The 22,065-nt window shown below is 59.1% G+C and overlaps 1 protein-coding gene across 1 annotated transcript in view; it reads left to right on the top strand.

Annotated features, from left to right (window-relative positions):
- Positions 1-349: 349 nt before the first annotated feature.
- Positions 350-22,065, top strand: part of LOC308346967 (rho GTPase-activating protein 8-like) — a gene marked incomplete at its 5' end in the record, with an annotated part of 40,276 nt that continues 18,560 nt past the window's right edge. The window contains 5 exons of the mRNA XM_080810125.1: positions 350-452; positions 2,770-2,913; positions 11,354-11,441; positions 14,854-14,985; positions 19,102-19,188. Of these exons, the coding sequence (XP_080666251.1) occupies positions 350-452; positions 2,770-2,913; positions 11,354-11,441; positions 14,854-14,985; positions 19,102-19,188 (554 nt within the window). The remainder of the gene's footprint in view (positions 453-2,769; positions 2,914-11,353; positions 11,442-14,853; positions 14,986-19,101; positions 19,189-22,065) is intronic.

The raw sequence follows: 22,065 nt of genomic DNA, 5'->3' as shown, positions 1-22,065 counted from the left end.
TGCCCTGCCCTCCTGCGACATGGGGCGGCTTGGTGAGACGGAGCTCCGGGCGGGGGTACCAGGTCCCGAACAAGAGGCAGTCCCATACACGGGCCTGCACCTTCGGGGCTCCGGCTCCCCAGACCTCCCCCATGTGGAGGGTGGGCTGGGCAGGTGAACAGAGGTAGAAACGTCGTCTTGACTTGGGGTCTTGGGGGATCAGAAGTGGGTGCTTTTTTTATGTTAAGGAGAAAGAAGCAAGCCAGGCACAGGAAGGGCGTTTCCTTCCTTCCTTGAGCCCTCGCAGGTCCTGTGTGTTCCATGTCCGTGGGTTCTGTGTGCTTCTCCCTCAGGGTGTTGGAAGGAGCCCATGCCGGAATCCCCGAGAGGTGGTGTTGGGACGGTGTGCCTGGGCCGCCCTGCGCAGCAGCAGAGCATGTCCCAGCTGGACTTGGAGGAGTTGGCCGAAATAGGTAACGGATGCTCTCCTTCTGGCCTCGTCCCGCAAGGAGATCATGGGTGTACATTGGCTTTTAATAGATAATATACGTATGTGGGGGTCCAGGTGGGATGATAGCGTCGGTCGCTGCTTCCGGCTACCCACTAAGGTGCCAGGTCTGAATCCCCATCTTACAGACAAGCAGACTGAGGCTCAGGGTAACTGGAAAACATGCCCCAGGACACCTGGTGACAGGGGCCAAGCTGGGAGGAGAGCCCCTCCCCGGAATCGCCCCCTGGCGTTTTGGTTCGGATCCTCCGTGTACGTGTTTACCTGCGAGCCTGCTCCTATTATGCACTCGGGCCTGGGCTGTTTGAGTCCACTTCCCTCCTCCAGGTCTGCAAAAACCGGAGTAGATCCTAAGAACCTGCTGACAGCCTGTTGCCTTGAAATAAACAGATTTCAGTTCTGTGTCCTGCGCCAGCGTGTCCCACCCAGATGCATGACGCCTTGGCTGGTTTTGCACCTGCTGCGTGATCCGCTCCCGAGGACCCGTCGTCGTGCCTCTGGTTTGCTCCCCAGGATGCTTAAGCCACGCAGCAACACTGAAGCACTTCTCACATGGGTCCCCGGTGGCAGGAGAGGGAGCCCGACGTCAGTGGCACGGTTAGGGATGGCCACAGGGGACATCCTTGCTCCCTCCGCCCCCTCCCTTCCTTGGGTGGTCCAGCGTTCTGCCTCCTCGCGTTTCCATGGCTGTGCCCCCCGTGCTAAAGCAGTTTTTTCTTTTTCTTTTTTTTAACTGAGGTGCAATTAACGCACCATAAAATTAGCTTAAATCATCTTAAAGTATTTACTACCTTCAAAATGTTGTGCGGTGTCCCCACAACATTAGAACATTTCCATCACCCCAAAGGGAAACCCCGAACCCCGTTAACAGTCACTCCCTCCCTCGGCCCCGGCAACCGTCAGTCTGCATTCTGATGCCGTGGGGTTACCCGTCCTGGGCATTCTGGTTAATGGAATCCTACATCATATGGTCTCCTCTTTACCATGGTGTGGTATTTCCAGGTCCGTCTGGGTCGTCCCACGTATCAGTACTGTGTTCCTCTTTTTTTTTTTTTAAGGTTTTATTTATTTATTTGACAGACAGAGATCACAAGTAGACAGAGAGGCAGGCAGAGAGAGAGGAGGAAGCAGGCTCCCTGCTGAGCAGAGAGCCCGATGCGGGGCTCGATCCCAGGACCTTGAGATCATGACCTGAGCCGAAGGCAGAGACTTTAACCCACTGAACCACCCAGGCGCCCCTAGTACTGTGTTCCTCTTATGTCTAGATAATACCCAGCCCACAGGTAGCCCACATTTTGTCTGTCCGCTCCTCCCTGGATGGACATGTGACTGGGGCCACGTCTTGGCTGCCATGATCGTGGCATGCACTTGTCTTTGTTAGAACACCTGTTCCCGGTTCTTTGGGGCGCCCTGTTTTTCAGACCTCAGCTTAGCACCATCCCCCGCTTATCAGGATGCTTCACGTGGCCACCTTCCCCGCGTCTGTGTCTCTTCTCTTCTCATCAGGACCCCAGTTGTCAGATTTAAAACCCACCCTAGTCCAGTATGACCACGTCTTAGTGAATTTCATCTCTAAAGACACTATTTCCAAATAAGGTCCCATCGTGAGGCTCCAGGCGGACAGGACTCTTGGAGGGGGACACTCCTCTACCCGGTGCATCTGGGACCAGAGTCTACTCCAGCCTAAAAGTCGAAGGTCCCGATCTCTTTCCAGCTGAAAATATCTCTGCCTTGATTTGTTTTGCGTGAAGGAACCTCCCCCCGGCCCCACTGAAATGAAACTGGAAGATGGTCCTTTTTCCTCCTTCATAGCACAGTGACCCATTTTTGCCCTCCAACCCGGATGTGGTTTCCTGCGAGCTGCCCATGTCCACATCTTCAAGGAGGGCTTGGGTTGGTTGGAATTTGGAGCTGGGCAATCGAGTTCAAGTCCACACTCCACTGTCCAGGAGCAGTCTGACCTTGGGCCCTCATTCCCTGTCTCTGAGCCTCAGTTTCCACTCCTGTCGGTGTGGAGGGCAGTATTCAGCCCTGAGGTCTCATTTTATGCCTCCATGGTTCTGCACGCCGAGTGGGCACATAGTGGGAGCACAGGAGAGGCGGGCACATAGTGGGAGCACAGGAGAGGTGGGCACCTAGTGGGAGCACAACAGAAGTGGGTGCATAGTGGGTGCACACTGAGGCATGGTGACTGTCCTATTAAGAGACCTCAGGAACCCGCCTCATTGCCCCCTTCCTCAAGAAGACAGCTGAGCCCCTCTTATCCTTGTTGTGTACCATAGAGCTGCGGAGAGATGAAGAGGAAGCAGCCGCTCTGAGCATAATGAGAAGGCCATCGGCAGTGCCTGCAGCTGCCCAGGACCCTGCACTGAGCATGAATCACCCCTTCTACGACGTGGCCAGGCACGGCATCCTGCAGGTGGCAGGTGGGTCGCAGCAGGGTGGTCCCAGGAACACTAACAACGCCAGCATCTCCTTGGGCCCGGTGGCACGGGGTGGGCTCTCCAGGCTGCTTCCCTCTGGCTGGCTGCGCTCCCAGAATGAAAGCCACAGTAGGAATACCTGTGTTTGGAAAAAGCAGTTGACATCGGGGTCCTCCAGAGGGATGGGACCAGGAGGATGTATCGCGGTCCACACGAGAAGAGGTTTATTGTCGGGATTGGCTCTCGTGTGATGGTGGAGGCTGGGAAGTCCCAGGATCTGCCATCGGCAAGCCGGGGAGCCAGGAGAGGCCGGTGGTATACGTCCTCACCCAGGCGCTGGAGGACCGTGGGTGCTGGTGTCCACTGGTGTCTGAGGGCTGGAGAGAGTGGATATCCCACTCAAGCAGAGATCACATTCCCCCTTTGCCCTTTTATTCTGTCTAGGCCCTTAACAGATTGGAGCCGCCCTCCCGCCTTGGGGAGGGCAATCTTCTTCCCTCGGTTCAAAGGCCGCTCCACTCTGGAGACACCCTCCGCAGGCACAGCGAGAACTGATGTTGTACGATCATCTGGGGCTCCCTGAGCCCAGTTGAGGTGGCCCGTGGCGTTAGCCGTTATAGGCAGTGACCTTGACATCCTGCCTCTTCGGCCCCTACACTGAGCTCCGTAAACGTCAGTCCCTGTCCCCAAGGAGCTGGAATCTTGTCAAGGTGATGATGAAGCAGATGAAGCAGTTCCCGATAGTCGGAGGCCCCCAGACACAGACGCTGAGTGTTTTGGTGCGCAGCCTGTGCAGACGACCAAGGAGAGGGTGGGGACTGGACAGGTGGCCAGCCATTTCAAGGCCCAGATGTTGATTTTAGAGAATCTTTAAGGTTTGGGGAGCAGGGACGGTTGCTGGACCCCATGTAGGAGTGCAGATCAGGCCCACAAAAGGAAGGCAGGAAATAGTTACTTTTCATAAGAATAAAACATAATTTATGGTACTATGCAATGGGTTACTTTTAAAGATTTTTAAATTTTATTTAAGAGAGGGAGAGACAGGGAGCACGCGCGTGAGCGGGGAAGGAACGGAGGGAGAGAGACAAGTAGACTCTGTTCTGGGCGTGGAGCCTGACGTGGGGCCCAAATCCCAGCCCTGAGATCAGGACCTGAGCTGGACCACAAGTCAGAGGCTCAACCGACGGAGCCCTCTAGGCGCCCCGGTGGTGGGTTGTTTTGAAATGAATGAATAAATACTTAAAAATTTTCTCTTTTAGGTTTCTAGTGTGAGCAATTTCTATAGAAATAACCCACTTTTAAAGAATTTTAAGATTCTTTGAGGACCTGAGCGCCTGGGTGACTGGGGGGGGGGCAGGCTAGAAGGCACGTGCTTGGGATTTGTCGGTTTCTGCCTTTGATTCTGTCCACTTTTGTTCCGTGTGTCTCGACACTGTTTTGGGGGGCACGTACACGTAGGGCTGTCCTGTCTTCAGGTGTGTTGACTTTTGTGTTGTTTCAAGGTGCCCTCCTTTACGTCCGGCTGTGCACCCACTACGACAACCGTGTGTGACGTTCATGCCGTCGGGACGGCCGGGCCGGCTCTGTCCTAACTGGTGTTGGTGGGTCTGTCGTCTCCGTGCTGTTCCCTTCAGCCGGTCCCAGTCTTCCCGGCTGAAGCGCGTCGCAGATAGACAGTTTCCCACTGTCTGTCCTTTGGTCCTTTTTGTCCTCCACCCGGCCACGTTCTCAGTGCCCCGCAGGCGTGCTTGGGAGTCTGCACTTGGTCCCCGGGCTCTGGGGAGCGTGAGGCAGAGGGCTGGCACCATGGGGCTTGTGGTTTAGGGTGACCCTTCCTGCCGTGGTGTGGGGGGTGCCGGTGGCAGCTGGGGGTGCCCCCGATCGGAGCAAGAGTTCACGCTGTGGAGAGAGCTTTTCGACATCAGGCGGGAGGACCCGCTGACACCTGACTGGGACGGGGCCCCAGCAGAGCGGGCTGAGGTTCCCAGGGATGCGGAAGGAGAGTTGCATCAAGAGACGGGGCCCTGGGAAATAAGCTGGGGTCCTTCCTCTTTTGTGTGCCTCACCTCTGCCTGCTGGCCAGGGGGCCTGGGGGAAGGGACGGGGCTCCTCCCCGGGCAAGGCTGTCGGCAACCCCGTGGTTTGTCATGGGTCCTTCAGGACCGTTCAGGGTCCGTGGGCTGCCTTGGGCTGCGGGCAGGTTCTCCCAGGGATGCTCTGAGGTCATCCGGGTGGCACACTTGAGCTCCTCCTCAGGCCGTGGGGTTCTTTGCCGGGATGACAGCCGTCCTCGGGTTCTGGAGAGTTCTCTTGTTCTAGACCAGAGTTCTCATTGCAGTGCGAGCTTCTTAAGACATTTAACTGTCTTTAGAGAACACCTGATGGCCTCAGCTGACCCTTGAAAGAGGTCAGCCCAGCCTCGGTCCTCAGGAGTCACGCAGAGGCGGCCGGAGCAAAGCTGGCTGGGGCAGCTCTCAGCGGGGCTGAGGTAGACTTCACGGGCAAAGAGCTAGAGCGGGGGAAATCCAGAGAGGGGTGAACCTGCAGCTAAGCAGAGGGAAATCATTCGAGCAGAAATCAACATCCCTGAAGCCACCACCGGCTTTTCTATCGGAGCGCCTGGCGAGAGCCCCTGGCGTTCCCTCACTGAGAGTCAGCCCCCTGCTCCCTCCTCCCAGCCTCAGCCGGGCGTCCAGCTCTGTCCCCTCGTCCCTAGCTCCGGTGAACGCTCCTGTGTAGCTGGCCCGCCTCGGGGACAGTTCACGACCTGGACCCCTTCCCCCTGCTCCACAGGGAAGCGACGTGGGGCACCCTGTGACACCGGCCAAGGGGTCCGCTTTGGGCACGAGCAGACCTCACTCCCCACCAACGGGGACCCCCCTGGTTTCCTCTCGGGGTGTCACTCCCCCCAGAGCTGGACACGCAGAACCGCAGCTAGAAATTGGAGCGTTACACAGAGTCATATTGAATGATCTGTCCCTATTGAGGGGGCGTTCACTTGGCCAAAGAGAAGCTTTGTAGAATTGTAACCCTTTAAGATAGTGTTTTGCAGAGAAAGTTGATTTCAACGTTTCAAGAAGTGGTCACCGTCCGGAGCTCAGTCTGGGGCCAGGGCTGTGAGCCCAGAGGGAGGTGACAAGGGTGGAAAGCGGGGCAGACAGGAAGGGTCCCGAGGAGCGGAGAGGCCGAGGCGGCCAGGGGCAGAGAAGAGCAGAGGGGGACAGGTGGCAGCCCCAGTCCCGGCTCTTCCCCCTCACAGTTTACACCCCAGCCGGGCCTCCCTGTGGGACGCAGCCAAAATGGGTCTTCAGGTCTCCTTTCATTTCTGCAAAAAAAGAGGAGCAGCCTTCAGACAAAACCCCAAAACGACAAACGCCCAAGTCACTCCGGGTTGGATTGCTGCTGCCTTTATTATGCATTTTAATCGTCCTTCTCCCGGAGCCGATGACGGATCGTCTGGAGCGCGTTCCGGGCCATGGCTCCGGGAGCCGTTTCTTTATTCATAAACTGGGCCTCTCCCGTCTCGGAGACAGTGAGCGATGCTGTGCAGCGCCCGGTGCGGGGAGGAATAGGGGTCATGAATTAAACGGGTGCCTCGCAGAATTTGCATTTTATTGATAGTTTTCATTTCCTTCCACATTATATCATTTTGAAGCCCGTTTTCGATACGCTGGCCTGTGTCACCGGAGAGCGGCGGAGCAGTATTTACTCACATTGACTGATGTCATTGATGCAGATGCCGCGTTGACTGCTTAATAAGCGGGAGGCCTGGCTGTCCCAGGGATCCCTCAGGGCCGCCCGGGGGGCCTCCCCGCTGGCGTCGCGGGCACTTGGAGTGGGGGGCGGAGGGCGCTGTGCCGACCCGGCTGGGGGTGCCACCGCGCAGCTGGGAACCCCGCCCTGACAGGCCTCAGCTTCCTCTTCTGTAAATGGAAGAGCACACCTGGAGACTCCCCCCATCTGGCCCATGGAAACGGGTCACATTTATTGAGAACTTACTGTGTGCCAGTGCCATGCCAAGATTTTATTGAAGTTACTGTCTCAGTGCTTCCCAGCCAGTGTTTGTTTTTCTTTTTTTAAGATTTATGTATTTACTTGAGAGAGGGAGTGGGGGCGTGGGGAGGGGCAGACGGAGACAAATCTGAAGCAATCTCTGCGTTGAGCATGGAACCTGACGCAGGACTCGATCTCATGACCCTGAGATCACAACCTGAGCCAAAACCAAGAGTCGGATGCTCAACGGACGGAGCCCTCTGGGCACCCCTTCCCAGCCACGTTGATCACTGGGCCCGCCCTGCAGGGCGGCAGAGAGGCTGGCTTGGGCCTGCCCCCCTGTGAGGGGACAGGGATCCCAGGGCCCGGGCTGTCCTCCCTCTCTCCTTTTCCACAAGTCCAGTCTGCCTGCCGCCACACTCGCCGTAAGCTTTACAAGTCTGTCCATCTGCATAATGCTGGGATGTTAGCTTAGGGGACATCTAGAAATCAGGGGATGTGGAAAGATTACACTAAGTGAGGTTGCCATTTTGGTTTTGAGGGGAGTAAAAACCCTTCACTGGTGGCCCAACACCATGCGGATTGATGAACTATGCAAACAGTAGGTGCACAATAAGTGTTTATGTTTTACATAGTTTTACATTATGTTTTACATTATGTTTTACATAGTTTTACATTATGTTTTACATAGTTTTACAAGTCAGCACTTTATACGAGCGGGATGAGAAGGGACTGGGCCAGACGTGGGCACTGGGCTCCCAGGCCCCCTCCGCGTCCCTGCCTGTGGCTCACCTGTGCCGGGTTCTGTCCGGGGACGCTCCTCTCCCTCCGCACTCTTCGGGGGACACTCGTCCCTCTGACCCCGCCTGTCTTGTCTCGGCATTCCCTCCACCCTCTGGGCCCGCTGACCAGACCACAGTGGCATGTCCCTCGCCCGGCCGGCATAGCATCTGTCAGGAGCCATGGGTCTGGGGGCTCGGACAGGCTACGAGCCCCCCTCCCCGCCATCGGCAAATCAGCAAAGCAGAGTAGGGAGGGAAGCAGGGCCTGTGGTCTGAGGAGGGCAGGGCGTTGGTGTCTGACGGAGACCCTCTGTGTCCTGGCCTTGCCCGGAAGGTTGGCATTCCTGACACTGGGTCCCAGCGTGGCCTTGCTGGACGCCTGTGGCAGGGCGTCTGCTCCCGACATCTGTCCCTCTTCCTCTCTGAGGCTCTGCTGTGCCTGCACTGAGCTCTGTGCTCCTGACTGTCTTGCACAGTCGCGGGCTGTGGACGTTCTGCTTGCTGCCTCTTTCCAGCCCCGACAGTGCCTGACCGTGGCCCCCCAGGACACTGAGTGGGTCTTGGCTGTGTAGCTCTGGTTGGTGGAAGCTCCCTCTTCCTTGGGATCCGCTGGCCTGGGCAACTGCTCCTCCTTCTGGCCCCGCATCCACTCCAGGCCGTCCGCCCTCTGCACTGGAGACCCTCCATCCTGGACGGCGCTCAGCCCTCGCGCAAGGCTGCACCCCGTGCACCCCTCAGCCCCACCCACCCCGGGTACGCACGGACTGGCTCCGCCTCCTGTGTCCTCCACAAATGGCCCGGCAGCCCAGGCCAGCGCTGGGGTTCCCCTCTCCAGTCGTGGAGGTCACTGGCCCCCACCTCCTTACTCCCTCCCACATGCGGTCTCTGCTTGGGATGCCCCGCTCCAGGCCCCCCCTCCACCAGCAGCCGATGGGCCCTCAGAGTGACCCGTCAGATGGTGTCCCTCACGTCCCTCCTCACCGGCTCCCCAGTGTCAGCAGGATAAAGTCAGACCCTCACTCTCCTCGTCCCTGTGGCTTTGACCCCTCCTTCCACCATCATTTCCCGAGACAGCCTGCAGCCCCCGGTGGCACTCTGTATCAGACCCCGTGCTGTTCTCGGCCCATCAGGGTGGCCCGCGAGCAGGTGTCCGCTCTGCCCTCAGCAAGGCCTTGCCTGCAGCCCCGGTTCCTTCTCCACCTTCCCTTTCTGGAGCTTGGCCTCTGCGTCTCTGGCCTGCTGGGTGGTGGCCCCCCCGACAGCCCTGTCCCTCCCTGCTCTGGCACGGTCGGCGTGGCAGGGGCGCAGGGGCGCGCGACACGGTGGGGTAAATGACGTGTCTGGTCTTCGTCTCTGATTCTTGGGAAGTAGCCTCTGAATCCTTGAAATTTCCCAAGTGGCAGGTGCAGCTGTTTATGCCAGAGAGGAGGCTCACAGGGGATCCCCGGGTCATGTGTGCTGCCAAGACAGCTCAGGACGGGGCTGCTGAGCCAGAAGGACCAACCGGGACCAGAGGGTCCGAGCTTTGTGACCTCCAGGGGCTGGAGACTGCCTTTAGTCCGCTGCCAGGCGTTCGACGTGTGTTGGTCACCGATGGAGCCGCATGTGGATTGAGTCACAGCTCTGTCCGCAGCACCCCTGTGGTGAAACCAGTAAGGACTCCGGAGCCGCGTGCCCAGCAGGTGGTGGTGACACGTCGATCTGCCTGTCTGCAGGGGGAGGCGGCGTGGGGGAGGCGGCGTGGGTCTCCACACCCAGGACCCTCCCACCCCGCCCCCTGTGTCTCCGCTCCTGGCTGGTCTTGACTGGTGTCCTTTATGGTAAAATGTGAGTGAGCTGGTGAATTACCGACATGAGGGAGTCATGGGAGCCTCTGGATTTTAGCCAGCTGGTCCGAAGTGGGGTGCCCTGGGGCCCCCCGGCCAGCAGCTGCTGTCTGAAGAGAGGACCCTCTGTGGAGAATGGAGCCCTTCACCCAGGAGGTGTGGCCCAAGCCCAACCAGGTGGAAGGTGCTGGAGACGGAGCCTGTGGCTGCCAGAGCCCGCAGGCTTCTCAGGGGCTTGTGGGGCCGGGCAGAGACCCCGTCCCTACATCACGGTCCTTTGCTCAGGATGTTGGGGCCGGGCGCGGCCCGTGTCTGGTCTGTCTCCCCACAGCTGAGTGCACAGGGGCCTTCCGTGAATGTTTGTTGACCTTGTCTTCCATTTGCCACGTTATTTTGTCACCCCAAGAGTTTGCACTTGGCCTGATTGGCCATGATGACGCCACTCGGGGTTCTTGGCCTTTCATCACGGACGCTCACTTTCTCTTTCAGCCCCAGGGACAATTAATTCCCGTGGCTTCGGTCGCCACACAGAAGGCCCCCAGCTTGAGAGGCAATGCTGTCCTTTTTCCTTGTGTCCCCCAGGCGAGCCCAGACACAGCTTGGCCACAGGATCCTGGCCTCTGAGACGCTAGGAACAGTGTCTGGGATACACTCCCCTCCCGGGCATGCCCGCTGAGGGATTTGTGCCCGAAGCCCCCATTTGGTGAGGTTTCCGGTACAGTCCTTCCACACAGGGGCTCTCTAGAAACGTGGGAAGCGTGAGCAGAATCCCCGAGGAGCCCCGGAAATGAGAAGGTGCCGTGTCTGGAAACCAGAACAGCTCTTGAATTCTGAGCATCAGAGTAGCTTCCGGGCTCCTGGGAAGATCCAGACGTGTCCCCAATAATAAGCAGCCATCCCGGGTGTGCACGTAGGGCAAGCCACGAGTGTACACGTGGGTGTGCACGTGTGGACATGTGTGTGAGCGAGTGTGTGTGCAGTCCCGACTAGCTCCAGTCAGAGCTGGAGGGGCTGGGAAAGCGCTGCTCTCGTCTTTTCTCGTTTTAAGCAAATCCCTGAAAATGGCTATAAATACTTCTTTATGATGAAAGCGAGTTTAAAGTGGTGTAATTTCTAGAAGGGTACCTGCTTTCTTCAGGTTCTAGGATCCGTCTCTCAGCCGATCAGTGACGGGTGATTGGACATAATTTGAGGCCGGGCTTGGGCAGTGGGCCTGCGTGCTGGGGACACAGATGATCAGACGGGCACCGGCCCTTGGGGAGCACCCCCCCTCACACTGTCCCACGTGTGGTGAGGACCACTGTGTCAGCAGAGTCACAGGGTCCCTTGGGCCATGCCGGGTGGCAGCACTGAGCACCAGAACTCCTGTACCCTATGAGGTCATGTCCAGGGGAGACTGTCCCCCAGGCCACCCCAGCCTTTTCCAGGGCCTGGAGTCCTGTGGGTGTCGGGGACGCTTGAATTCTATGGGGAGGAGGCAGCGGGCAGGATGGCCGGACCCCAGGGTGAGGCCAGGTGCATCTAGGTTCCAGCCCGGGTGCCCTCTGTCCACCGAGCCACTGTGTGCCGGTGACTCATCCCGCAGGCCCCATTGCCGTCTGTAAAGGGGGTGGAGTGCCCCTGCGTGCGGGCTGGTGGCGAACCTGAGTCTGACTGATGCACACAGGGCGTCGTGTAGCAGACGCTCGTCCAGGTGCTGTCTGCTCGCTGCCGGCCGCCCGGGCCTCTTAGGGCAGGTGGGGCTGCTCGGGAGCCTTCTGTTTCCCGTCAGCGCCTGGGGCTGCCCCACGAGAAGGCGGCCCTGGGTGCCAGTGGGGCTCACGCCTGTGTCTGCTCCTGCAGGGGAGGACCGCTTTGGAAGACGAGTCATCACCTTCAGCTGCTGCCGGATGCCCCCCTCCCACGAGCTCAACCATAGGCATCTGCTGGAGTAAGTCCCATTGGTGCCTGTGCACACGCGTGCCCTTCTGTGTGTGTGTATGGTCCCCTGTGCACACGTGTGCACACACACATCACCCGCACCCTGTGCCCACACACACACACTACCCCCACCCCCCCACACACCACCCCCACCCCCGTGCAGACACACGCACCACCCCATCCCCCCCACATACACCACCTCATCCCCCCACACACACCATCCCCACCCCCGTGCACACACACGCACCACCCCCATCCCCCTCCCACACACCACCCCCACCCCCATGTACACACACGCCACACCCATCCCCCCACACACACCACCCCCCACCCCCATGCACACACACACGCGCGCACACACACCCATGCACACACGATCCTCTCCCTCACCGTCAGCATGAGTGGATGCTCAGGGTTAAAGGCTCATCAATGTAGGTCAACTCGCAGGTCCCCAGGTGGATGTCGTATCCTTTGCCAGGTCACCGAAGCCACCTGTGGGACTTACGGCTCCTCAGCCCAGGGTGGCTTTAGGTCCACAGTCTGAAGCTCTGAGCCCAGCCCTAGGGGCTCTTGCAGACCTCCCTCCCACACGGACCCCCCGCCCTCTGCGTCTGCTTCGTCCCCCCTGCTCGGCAGGAAGGCCATCCACGTAGCTGCATGCAGCCTTGGCCGCTGTCACCCGCCTCCACCTTGTCCGTTGCCGCTGGCGTCTGCACACTCCATGTGCTGGGTGCTGCTTCTGATGCTTAATTCCTGGCGGGAGCCCTCAAGCCTCGTGAGAGGTGCTGGGAGGGTCGGCGCGTCCTGACCGCAGCCCCAGTGCTGCTCCCATTCCCGGTTCTGACCGCTCCAGCCGGCCCACTTCTCCACCCAGGGCGTCGTGCTGAGGGGCCGTGTCCTGGAGCTCCCAGCTCTGGGGAAAGTGTGAGTGGGTCCCAGAAGCAATTGAGAGTCTGTGGGTAGTGGTTTTGTGAGAATCCCCTTGGCCCGAGCCTCTGATCTGGTCTGCGAAAGGGTCTTCTGACAGCAGTGGGAGATACAGCGTGACCGCAGGAACCCTGCTGGCCCCAGGGGCTCAGGAGTCTCGAGCCAGCGCTGCTGCTGCTCTGGGGCGAGATCTGCCACGGAGTCCACAAGGAGCGCCCGCATCGTGGCGCACTGGCCCCCTCCAGCATGCTCGCACATGCGGGGCACACAGAGGGGGTCCCGGATCAGGGAGAGCTCCTGTCTGGGGTCCTCCAAGGTTAACACGGTCCTTTGCTGATTATTTCTTCTGCAGCTTCACAAACCCATGACCTGCAGGTCAGCTGTCGCTGAGGGCCCACTGCTGGCCCAGGAGGTGTTTAGGATTTGTTTCCTTGTAAAGACAGAAGAGCCCCGGACAGACAGAAAGCAGGCGGTTGCAGGAGGCAGGGTAATTAACTCGTTCACGGCCGTGGGCTTGCTTTTGGGCCACGACAGCCTTCGGGAGCTGGATGGCAGCAGTGGTTGCACAACATGGTGCGTGTATTCAGTGTCACTGAATTGTGCGTTTTAAAATGGTTAATGCTACGTTAAAAAATTTCATCTCAATTCAAAAGAACAAAAAACAAAAACAAAAAAACTTACCTCTGATAGCAATGGGTACATGGTGTTTTCTCTTGTGCCGCCTCGGAGACCTTCACTACCAGAAGGAAGTGGGGCCAGCACAGCCCCTGTGGACAGTTGTGTAGGTTGTTCACTGCACAAGGGAAGCACAACGACAGGCTGCCATCCAGCTGCCGCTCCTCTCACCCGACACTGGATGGTGTTTATGCAGAGGAAGGAGCGCCTTTTTCTGATTTACTCCAAGGTGCCCTGTGGGCTTCTTGGTCTTGCTAGGAAAAGCACCCAGGCTGTCTCTTCCATGTCTCCATGGAAAACATCGCCACCACGCACAGCACCCTCCCTCTCCCTGTCCAAGCAGTAGCTTTCTTGTGGCCAGATGTGCGCTCCTATTTTTGCAGTGGGTGAAGAAATAAGTCCGTGTCTTTGAAGCTCAACCAGTAATTTAGTTAATGACTTCCTGCGCCGAGCACGCCGCACAGCAGATGTACCCCGACAAGGAGAGAGCTCGGCACGCTCGCGGGAAGGACCGGGGGGCGTGCTGGGCCGGGGAAGGGTGCCTGCTTGCACAGAAGTGCCCACGTGTCCCGCGTGGACAAGTGAGCCGACGTAGACGTTCCCCTGGTCTCCTCTCCCAAGAGTCAAGAAACGCAAAGGTGACCATCTGCAGAAATGAGGGGTTCCAGGTGGTGCAGGTGCTCTGTGGACTTAGAGACCCCAGGCGGGCTTCTGTCTGCGAGGGGGACGAAAGGACGGCCTTAGTGAGGGCTGCCCCAGAGGCTTAGTCCAAGCAGTGTTTGAGCAAGTGTCCCGGAGAGTGGGCGCTAGGGCTGCCTCCCCAACAGATAAGCCCAAACCTCGGACACGTCAGGCCAGCTTTGCCTCACGTTTATGCATCGGAGACGAGGAACATTGGAGAGGTCCTCCTGCAGGTGGCTGGACGAGGCCTGGGGCTGGAAGCGATCACGGAGTTTTGGGGACTCGTACTGTGGTGTGTGGCCACGAGACAGAACAAGCAGAGTCAGGATTCTGCTTTAGGGTGACGAGAAAAAAACGGTCAGAGCTAATCTGGAAGGTGGGAATTGCCTGCTCCTAGAGACGCAGCAGAACGGCAGGAGTTCCATTCTGGATTCAAATCCCAGCGCGGCCTCTCTTACCCCCCGGGGCTGCTGTAACTCATCCCTGCCTATGGGGTGGGGGAAACAAATTTATTCTCTCAGCCGGAAGGCCGAAACCAAGGTGTTGGCGGGGCCGTGCTCCTCCAGAGGGACCCCCCCCTCCAGGAGAGGACCCTTGCCCCTCGCATCGGCCGGCTGGCAGCAGACCTTCCCCTCCTGGGCGGGGGGGCTCCGTCACTCTCCGCTCTGCCTCTCTCTTCTCAGACACAGCTGCCTTCTGTGATTTCCCCTTTTATCTGTCCTGTCGGGACACGTGGGGCATGTTGAGTGCCCGCCCAGATAATCTCGGAGAAACTCTCCCTCGCAAGAGCCTTACCTTAGTCACAGCTGCAAAGACCCTTTTCCGAATCAGGTCACGTTCACGGGCTCAGACATTTGCCGTGGATGTCTCTTCTGGGCCATTTTTGGGCCTGTCACGTCCCCCTTGCTAGCTGTGTGACTGTGACCCTCAGGGCTCAACCTCGGAGCCGCCTCTAACAAAAGGGGGCGGGGCCCCTTGCAGGTGGGTTCCCAGGGGCCCTGGATGGATGCCCCCGTGACCTGGGGTGCTGGGTGCTGGCACCCAGTGGGGGACCATGGCTTCTGTTCTGGGGAAAGCATCCTTGGTTTCGGTGACAGTGAGAGGTGATTTTCAAAACCGGGTCTGTGCTTCGTGCCCAGGTACTTGAAGCACACGCTGGACCAGTATGTGGAGAGTGATTACACCGTCGTCTACTTCCATTACGGGCTGAACAGCCGGAACAAGCCGTCGCTGGGCTGGCTGCAGAGTGCCTACAAGGAGTTTGACAGGAGGTGTGTGCGCCCGAGCCCTCGGGGGTGGGGGGCAGGGGGCGGGGCTCAGGGTCCCACTCGGGGAGGGGGGCCAGGGGACTAGGAGGGGTCCGGGCTGTGCCACAGGAGGCGGGGAGCTAGGCTGAAGGAGCTGGGGGTGGGTGAGGTCGCCTCTCCTCGGCAGGGCCTCTAACCTGCTTCTTCATCTAGGGCAGGGCCGGCCAGACAGTCGACATTTTGGCTTCACCGGCCCTCAGATTTCCTTTTTTTTTTTTTTTAATTTTTAAAAAATTTTTTTGAAGATTTTGTGTATTTATTTGACAGAGAGGGACAGCGAAAGAGGGAACACAAGCAGGGGGAGTGGGAGAGGGAGAAGCAGGCTTCCCGCAGAGCAGGGAGCCCAATATGGGGGTCGATCCCAGGACCCTGAGATCATGACCTGAGCCAAAGGCAGAGGCTTAATGACTGAGCCACCCACGTGCCCCATCGGGCCCTCAGATTTCTGTTGAAACCACTCAGTTCTGCCGTGCAGCATGAGAACAGCCCCAGATAATACACACACTCACAGAAGTGGAACCGGGTTCTAGGAAAACTTGATTGATGGACACCAGAATGGGAATTTCATGTCATTTTCACATACCATGAACTGTTACTCTTCTCGTTTTTCCCCCAACAATTAACTATGGAAAGCGGTTCTCAGGTTGCAGCCTGTGCAAAAGTTGGTGGCCGGCCAGATGTGGCCCGTGTACTCTAGATTGCTGACCCCCGTCTAAGAAATGTGGCGGAGAAACAACCGCGTGGCTGTCTTCCAGATGCCCTTTGTGCTTTCTCCGCACTTTACAGTGTGCACGGGGCCTTCTGGTGTCTCCTTTGGAGAGGTGGGCGGCGTGCTGGGCAGGTGAGGACACACAGGTCCCAGAGGGCAGGTGTCTCTCCCTGTGCCCCTCACCTGGTGTGTGGCAGGGCTGGGACCCACCTGAGACCCCGTCTCCCTGTCCCACCCGATGCTCCGCACCACTGGGGAACAGCGTGGAGCTGGGGGATTTTTTCTTGAGTGACGTCCTGCATAACAATTGACTTTATAGTATGTTTGGCTAATGGGCTGCACCCTCGGCCCTTCGTGTGGTCTCCTCGAATCCTCTGGGTGTTCCTTCTCAAAGGCCCGTCGTACCTCTGATGGAGATCTAGCAGAGCTTTGAGTGGGCGGGATGCTGGCCAGCAGCGCCTGACCTCCCAGAGCCTGCCACCTGTCCTTTGGGTCCTGCTGTCGTCATCTGTGACTCTTTGGTGGAGGTTCTTGGCTTTCTGTGCTGTGTCTTAGGGAAAGGATTATTGCGTACTTTGCCGTCATTTACCTGACACTGTGTGCCAGGCCCTGCAGGGGAGCTGGAGGCAGCCGGGCCTCAGCAGTGGCCCCTCCCCCATGAAGCTCTCCTGGATCGTCCCTGGACAATTAACAGCCCTGTCCCTGCGGCCTTGATGTCCGTGACCAGACAGGGCAGCTGCAGAGCGGCGTGTTTGTGCCTCCCACGCCCGGCTGCAGCCCCCCCCCAACCCATCTCTTTGTCCCCTGCCTGTGGGAAAAGGTCTGCACGGGGCAGGTTCTCAGTCGGTGGAGGAGCCAGGTGGGGCCGGGAGTGAGTGCTGGTGTTCAGGCCGGGGCAGTCAGAGAGGCCAGCTGGAGGAGGTGGCCTCTGAGCGGCCCCTGGAGGGATGGGCAGGGTGTTGCTAGGTGGCCGACCTGAGGAAGAGTGAGGGGGGCTGAGGCTTCGTGGTGGGAGGGCCGGCCTGGGGGATTCAGCTGGGGAACGGAGGGAGTGGAGGGAGGCGGCCAAGGGCAGGGCGTGCGCTGAAGACGCCAGACTTGGTTTAGGAGGCGATGGGGAGCCATGGAAAGTGCTTGAGGAGAAGTGAATGACGTGTTCAAAGTGGCCTTTTCCAGAAGCTCAGGCCGACAGGAGGAGATGGTAGGTACCCCTATCAAATGGAAGGAGGCACACGTGTCTCCTGCTTCTCACAAAGGTGGACCAGGAGGTGGGGTTAGGATTACAGACCTTGGCTCGATGGGATAGAAAAGGACAGTTACTCTAGGCCTCAAAACCAGCAGTGGAGTGTCTGCTGGGATGGTGAGTTCCCCATCACCAGAGGTATGTAAGTGGAGCTCCAGATGCAGTTCAGTGAGATTTATACCACGAGGGGTTTCTGCCTGCTCTCGCTGCACCCCGGTGGGTGTCCTGCACTCTTTTCCTCTTGGCTGTTGACTCCTCGTTCTCCGGAGTGTTCTGCCGGGCCGTTCCTTTTAAGGAACCAGTCCACACACGTGCTGGACCCCCTTCCGGGAAGCCACCTCCACGTCAGGAGTGACTCGGCGGCAGCAGTGCTGTGGGACCCTGGACCCCCCCCCCCAAGTCGCTGCAGTCCCCTCCCTGCACCGAGAGCCTTTCTCTTTGTAATTAGTATTTCCTTGGGAGATACTTTGAGACTCTGTAGACACCTTGGTCCTTATTGAAGCGTCGTGTCCTGGTCTTAGCCTCCATCACTCGTTCTCGGCCCGGTGAGAACTCTGAGGGGTCTGGGGGGGCCAAACGGTGCTTGGAAGTACTGGCAGTTTGCCCTAAGGAAGAGCGTACACTGCCGGCTTGCTTACATCCGTATGGACTTGCGAGTTCCTGTTTCTTTCAGTGGGTTCTGGTCCATGACTGTGTTTAATCAGATTCAAATGCGGCCACGTGGGTGCCCTTCCTGTGGCCCTCAGAGGCGTCCCCTCGCACCGAGCGAGCCCTGCCCTTCCAGAATCGAGCACCAGCGGGACTCCAGGCGCATGTCACCCGGGCCTCAGCCCACCCTGGGGTCTGCCGTTTCTCTAGGGGCCCTGGTTCCGCTCAGTGCAGAGAGTCCAGGGGCCAGGGTCTGGAAGGAGTGTGCTCGTTGCTTTCGAGGGGACTGACTCCCAGGCCCTGTGCATGGACAGTTGGGGTGTTGTTCGCACGTCTCCGTTTCTGCCGGGGACTGTGAGCTCACCCGGTGCCTATGGCTGTTCCTGCCCAGCAGGGCTCCTCTGGCTTTCTCTCTCTCTGCGTCTGTCCCGTCCCCTCTGGCAGCGAGGACCCTACCCATGCCTCCCTTACTGACTTGCTCACCCATCCGTCGCCCAGCATCTGACTTATCGCACTTGCTGGTCGTGTTACCTTCTCAGGCCACCCCGCCGCTGTGCACCCCCTTCCCATCCCAGTGTGTCCCCGTGAGGAAGCTCTGCTCACACACCCGGCCCTCCAGTCACCTCCCTCGTCCTCTGCCCCTCCCCCCACCACCGGGGCTGGCCCGGTGGCAGCCTGGTACACGTATGATGACCAGCACTTGGGGGACGTGGGCTGATCTCCAGCCACCGTGGCCAGCTTCAGGGTCCCAGTGTGTCGCCACTGTACACAGAGTTGGGGGCACTCGGTGTGGACTTATTAGACTTACTCGGATGCAGCAGACAAATAGCGTCATAGGCACGGGAAGGAGTCAACGTAGTAAAATAATGAGGAGGTGATGAGTTTTGAACATTACCTCGGTGCTTAATATGATTTATTAATTATGTGTTTATGCTATTTAATTTGTTTTTCACAACTGGCTCCCCAGATGCCTGAAATTCTGACCATCCGTCGCCTCTTGTGAGGGGGTGAGAGCTGGCCGGAGTCCCCCTGGCGGACCCCACGCCCCTCCCCTCACACAATGCCAGGCGGGGCCGCGACCTCCCCCGCTGTCTCCACCCCGGCTGGTGCCAACCTCCTGGGCCCAGCCTCATGGCCTTGGACTGAATTATTCTGGAATGAGGGGAGCAAGTGAGCTAAGTAACTCACCGTTTTTAAGTGGGCGCCCTGTACCCAGCTCACCGAGCCCCCCACCTCCCAGTGTGGGCGAGTGCCCAGAAGTAGGGACCCTGCTCTTGCAAACTATAAGGTGTGCCGTGCATGCCGGGCAGCGGCGGCGAACAGGAGGTCCTGGTTCTCCCCTGCGACTTCGGGTTCAGTGTGCTTGAGCCAGCTGCGTGGACAGAGCCCAGGTTCTGAGGCTCCCAGTTAGGCTTCGCGGTTACTCAGCTTAGGGTGTTGGGCGTGTCGCTCTGCAGTCCCCTCACGCTTCCCTCCTTAGGTACAAAAAGAACTTGAAGGCGCTGTACGTCGTGCACCCCACCAACTTCATCAAGGTCCTGTGGACCATCTTCAAACCGCTCATCAGGTACGCGGCGTTCTCGGCGAGAACCTCACGGGGGCGGGAGGCTGCATCCTGTGGGCTCCGGGCGGCAGCGGGCGGGGGGCGGCTCTCCCTAGGCGGCCTCGTGGAGGTCTCCTCTCCGGGGCACCCACGTGTCTGGGCTACGCTGCCTACCTGTGGCTGTGGCGGGTCACGGGCTGACGGTCATGAACAGGAACACAGGCTCACAGCACTGGTGACCTTTGCACCTGGTATTTTGCATCCCACCCTGGCCTGAGCACCTGCTTTCTGCACCTGTGTCGGGGGTCCCCTAGACCAGCTCAGGTTGGGTGGGCCACTACAAGGACTCATGAAACTCAGACCAGTGCTCCCTCCAGGGAGCGTGGCCCACGGGGCCCTGCGGGGCGTGGGGGGCCCCGCTTGGAGAACTTCTGGAATAGGGGACTTGGTCTGCTCTCGTTTACTGCAGCAGAGACCTCTGTGGCTGGAGTTCTCCTCGTTGTTGGAGCATTCCCCGCCTGTTCTCCCACGGCCTGCCCCTCCTGCCGCCACAGCCCCACGCCTGCTGGGAAGGTGGGAATCTGTCTGTCTGTCCCCTTGCTTAACCAGGACCAGCCCACGGGTGCTGCACTTGACATAGCGAGGAAGCCCGTGCTGGTGACGCAACCGCCCAAGAAGACATTCAGATGTTCTTCTGCTCGTTGGCTGTGTCGTTCGGCTTAGCAAAGCTCTCAGACTTCTAGAAACCTCTCTGAGTTCTTGGGGAAATAATCATCCCTCCTGCTCTGTCACACGGCCGCCCGGACGCTGGGGTGGTTCAGGGGCTCGGGCTTGTGTCAGCCCCGCCTCCGGTCACCCAGTGTTCTGGCCGGGAGGTACAGCCTCTCTCTGCCTTAGTTTCCCCACGCAGCTGGTAGTACCGTGCAGTCGTTCTGTCCTTGCGGGAGTTTGTTGACGGGGTCCCGAGGGTGCTCAGAAGCCGGCCTGTGGGGCGATAGCTGATCTCAGTGCTGGCTGCTGACGTTGCTTTAAAAAAACATTTTTTTAAAAGACTTATTTATTTATTTATTTGACAGACAGAGATCACAAGTAGGCAGAGAAGCAGGCTCCCCATCGAGCCCGATGTGGGGCTCAATCTCAGGACCCTGGGATCATGACCCGAGCCAAAGGCAGAGTCTTTAACCCACTGAGCCACCCAGGCGCCCCTAAAAAAAATTTTCATCTCTTTTCGTGATTCATTTATCACAACTTCTCATGCACCTTACGTGCATAGCACCCGGAAACGATCCCATGAAGTCAGCTGTCTTCTCCCTCTTCCAAAGGAGAGGAGGTTGCCGCTCAGAGAGGTGAAGTCCCGGCTCAGCGGGGTTTCCAGCTCAAGCCCATGGGTTCTGCCACTTGCCCTGCCTCAGGCGTGGCCGTACAGGGGGGCCAGGAGAGAAACTCGGGAATCAGGGCTGGAGGCGCTGGAGTCAGGACTGGGTTCTGCCACCTGTTGGCTGTGTGGCTTCAGGCAGCGGTGTGACCTCTCTGAGCCCTCAAGTCCTCATTTGGAAGTGAAGCGGATCAGCACCGAGGCCCTCCAGTGCCCAAGAACAAACAGGGTGTCCACGGGCCCCTCCTGATTCTGACCCTCGGGGGACGGGGCCTGGAGCTTGCCCACGCACCTCCTTTGCCGTCCCCTGGAGCGCACTGCCCCGAGGCCTTTCCAGGGTATCAGTGACAAGAAGCAGGGTCCTGCTTGCATCTGCCCTCCAGACCTCCAGAGCCTGGTGAACAGCAAATGCCGGGCCGCCGGAGGGGGTCGGGCAGCAGAAACCCGGCGAATGTTGGAGGGTTTTCCTGCGTGCGCAGCGGCTGGCCCCAGAGGCCTCCCTGCAGCTCAGAAGCTGACCTCTCTGTCCCCCCGCAGCACAGCCGTGCATGCAGAGTGGCCTGGACCCCCTCTGCCCCCAAGGGCAGGTGACTGGAGGTTGGGGCACGTGGCCCAATTCCCGCTTGCCCACCGGGGGGAGCCGGTGCACGCGGCTGGGCCTCCCGTGGCCTCCCGTGGGCTTGTGATGGAACAGCTGGGCTCCTGGGACGCGAGGGGAGAAGTTCTCGACGTCTGTCCGGCCACCGGTTTGGGGCTGTGGTTGACGACTCAGTGTCGCGCCCTTGACAATCTGTTCAGAGGACACATCTCGTATTGAGCGTTCTAGCCACACTCACAAAGCCAGGGGACGCGAGGAACACTTTGTAGATGATGGACCGGCTCATTGCCGTGATGGTGGTGACAGCATCACAGCGTACGCACGTGTCCCACCTCCCCACGTCGCGCCTGCGAGGTCCGTCCGGCTCTGTGGGTGCCGGCGACCGTCCAGCGGAGTTAGGCGGGCAGCGGTCCTTTACCAGGGACAGGTGTGGGGCAGGGTGTGGGGCCCCTCGCCCGCCGGATCCTGTTCCTGTCTTCGCTCCGCAGCTCGGAGAGCGGGCTCGTTGGTAACAGCAGTCCCAGGTGGTGTGTACTGGGTGTAGACGGCAGACGTCTTCCCAGACGGTCCCGCTCAGAGGGAGAACCCATTCCCGAGGGGCATACTGAGACCCTGAGAGGCGGGGAATTGGACTCGGCTGGGGCTTGTCCCCACCGTGGTGCTTGCCCCTGGCTGGCCTCCCGAGCGACACTGTCCCGGAGACAGGGCAGACAGTGCCTTGTGTGCTCTCTGCCCCGCCCCGGGACCCTCGCAGAGAGGGGGTGCCCCAGCGGGAAGGTGCCCCAAACCGCAGGCTCCGCGGCCCCTCCCTGCCCTTGCCTGTGTGTGCAGACTCATGGCAGAGTCGAGCTGGAGGCAGATCTTTATTTTCATGCAGATGAGACACTGCAGTGTCAGTGCCTCCGAGTTCTTGTGAAAGCGGCAGATC

This window comes from Martes martes (genome assembly GCF_963455335.1).
Source record: "Martes martes genome assembly, chromosome: 8".
NCBI lineage: Eukaryota > Metazoa > Chordata > Mammalia > Carnivora > Mustelidae > Martes > Martes martes.
The sequence above is the reverse complement of the archived record's forward strand: the minus strand, read 5'-3'. Positions and strand labels throughout refer to the sequence as shown.